At 54.9% G+C, this 2,822-nt stretch overlaps 1 protein-coding gene across 1 annotated transcript in view; it reads left to right on the forward strand.

The window, feature by feature from the left end:
• Window positions 1-528: 528 nt before the first annotated feature.
• LOC106808185 overlaps window positions 529-2,822 on the forward strand; it is a 12,074-nt gene continuing 9,780 nt past the window's right edge. Inside the window, exon 1 of the mRNA XM_014810791.1 lies at window positions 529-722. Coding sequence (XP_014666277.1) covers window positions 706-722 — 17 coding nt within the window. The 5' untranslated portion in view covers window positions 529-705. The remainder of the gene's footprint in view (window positions 723-2,822) is intronic.

Consider the following 2,822-nt stretch of genomic DNA (forward strand, 5'->3'; position numbering starts at 1 on the left):
CGACGATGACGACGACGACGACGACGACGACGACGACGACGACGACGACGACGACGACGACGACGACGACGACGACGACGATGGTGATGATGGTGGTGATGATGATGACGACGATGATGATGATGATGATGATGATGATGATAATGATGATGATGATAATGATAACGATGATGACGATAATAATGATGTTGCCAGTATTCTGGTTTTGAAATGCAGCAGGAGCGGGTGTGACCGTATGCACGACAACCGTATTTAGTCGCAAAAATTTGGACACTGACTCGACCATATACTTGTGTGGAAATGCGTTCGTCGGCATACACCGCCATTGTTACGGCGAATGCGATTTCCTAATTCGTAACATTCTTCGCGACAATTCGCGAGATCGCTACCCGATCGGGCTCTAGCCTCTCATACGCGCGGGCCATGCCCGCCAGTCGCTTAACGCTGCGGTACGATTTATTTTCAGATTGAAAATAGCCGCTTTGCTTTCGAGCCTCGCTGCGAGGCCGCGCCGGCGTGTGTGCGAGAGAGAGCAGCGTAGCAGCAGCTGTTAGCTGCTCACTGCGAGAGATGCTCCCACCGGGCTGACGTGAAACAATTGTGCGAAGCTTTTCACTGGCGCGTTTATGTAGACGCTAGACCGTTGCGTGGATCGCAGCGCGGTATATACCGTCTTGTTTAGACATTTGCAGAACGGTTAGAGCTATGGATTTCGCTGATGGGTATGTTTCGCTTTTTTTTCTCGCTTCTCGTCTGCGCACGTTGTTTTCGTCGAACGTAGAGTCATAGTTAGCGTTCCATCGCTCACGCCTCTCTCTCTCTCTCTCTTCGCTCTCTTCCTCTCCGCTTTTTGTTGGAAAGCTACCACAGACGCACGTACGCACGCATCCACACAAACAAACACATGCACTCCGACAGCCTATACACACACAGACATTCACCGATAACCACACACGCGCGCGCGCGCGCGGACATATCTATCTATCTATCTATCTATCTATGTATTTATCTATCTATTTTTTATTGCCGCACACTTATATCGTTTTCTCTATCGCACTCTTTTCCTTCTCTAGAAGGAAAGAGAGAGAGTTTTCTTGCTCTTGTTTCCTCTATCTCTGTCTCATTTCGATCGCTTTCTTTCTCTCGTAATCTTTCTCTCTCCCATTCGCTCTCGATCTCATACTCATTCCATTTCTCTCTCTCACTTGATCTCGTCTCCTTTCTCTCTATCTCTCTCGCTCTCTCTTTCTCTCTTTCTCTCTTTCTCTCTTTCTCGCTTTCTCTCTTTCTCTCTTTCTCTCTCTCTCTCTCTCGCTCTCTCTCTCTTTCTCTCTCTTTCTCTCTCTCTCTCTCTCTCTCTCTCTCTCTCTCTCTCTCATTGGCTCTCGATCTCTCGCCTCTCAGTTGCTCCATCGGTGTGTATGGGTTAAGATTGACCGCTTTCTCCGTATCAATGTTACGTTGCTATGAGTTCGTAAACCGGAGTGCGATAAACCGGATCCCGTCATAATTGAAAGTAATTGTGGCGGGGCGCGTTGACGCAGCGCAGGCAACCGCGCCTTGCCCCCCTGCAATCTATACGCGCGCATCCGTCCGTCAACGCACCACAAAAGCTCGCAAAGCTTCGACGTCGTTCGACGCGGAAAAATGTCGGCGATTTCAGCGTCTGGGCGCGTCTGACGTAATCGAGACGGTCGCCGGTCGCCAATGAATGCTCGCGCTTTATTTTGCTTCGCGGCTTCCTCGTCGATTGAGACGCCCCGCCGCCCGGGTAAGCGGCGGCACCCAGCCATCCATACACGCTTGCAGCAAGTAACGTCGAGTCATCGGTGATATGACGACTCACTCGCTCTCGAGAAGATATCGGCACGTGCTCCGTTCGTCATCCAATCGCGTAGAATCGAATCCGAACGATGACGATGACGGCGGCGGCTCGGTCGCGTACGCGCGCGATATATTTTTAGATCGCCCGTCTGTTCGCGCGCTCTCGATTTATATCTAGCATCGTCGACGGCGGTGACTCATCATCGCGGGAACGCCCGCGGCCGTGATGCGGGAGACAGTAAAACCCCGCGTGCGTACGTATTCATGACGCACGCGCAAACGACGCGCTGCCAACTAATTACGGTTGACATTGAAATGTCAGAATGCGACGAGCACCTGGTGCGGCGCGTACGTCGGCTCCGGCAGACGCACGTGCGTGCGACGTCAGCGGCGGCAAGCGTGCGTGCGTGCGCCGGCGGCAGGCGTGCGTGCGTGCGTCGGCGGCAAGCGTGCGTGCGTGCGACGGCGGCAGGCATGCGTGCGTGCGACGGCGGCAGGCGTGCGTGCGTGCGTGCGACGGCGGCAGGCGTGCGTGCGTGCGTGCGACGGCGGCAGGCGTGCGTGCGTGCGACGGCGGCAGGCGTGTGTGCGTGCGACGTCGGCAAGCGTGCGTGTGTGCGTGCGACGGCGGCAGGCGTGTGTGCGTGCGACGTCGGCAAGCGTGCGTGTGTGCGTGCGACGTCGGCAAGCGTGCGTGTGTGCGTACGACGGCGACGGCGGCAGGCGTGCGCGTGCGTTCGATGGCGACAGGCGCGCGTGCGTGCGTGCGTGCGACGGCGGCAGGCGCGCGTACGTGTAATCTACCAGCGTGTAATCTGTTGCTAATCTCGGCTTAAAATAGCCGAAATAGATCCGAGCGCGGTTATAAATTGCGATCGGCGGCATCCGAAAATTTATTCTATTCAATCCAGAATTAACCACCGCTGTCAACGCGGGCTAAATTTAGCTCTCTCTCTCTCTCTCTCCTCTCTCTCTCTCTCTCTCTCTCTCTCTCTCTC

Source organism: Priapulus caudatus, unplaced genomic scaffold, assembly GCF_000485595.1.
Source record: "Priapulus caudatus unplaced genomic scaffold, Priapulus_caudatus-5.0.1 Scaffold13, whole genome shotgun sequence".
NCBI lineage: Eukaryota > Metazoa > Priapulida > Priapulimorpha > Priapulimorphida > Priapulidae > Priapulus > Priapulus caudatus.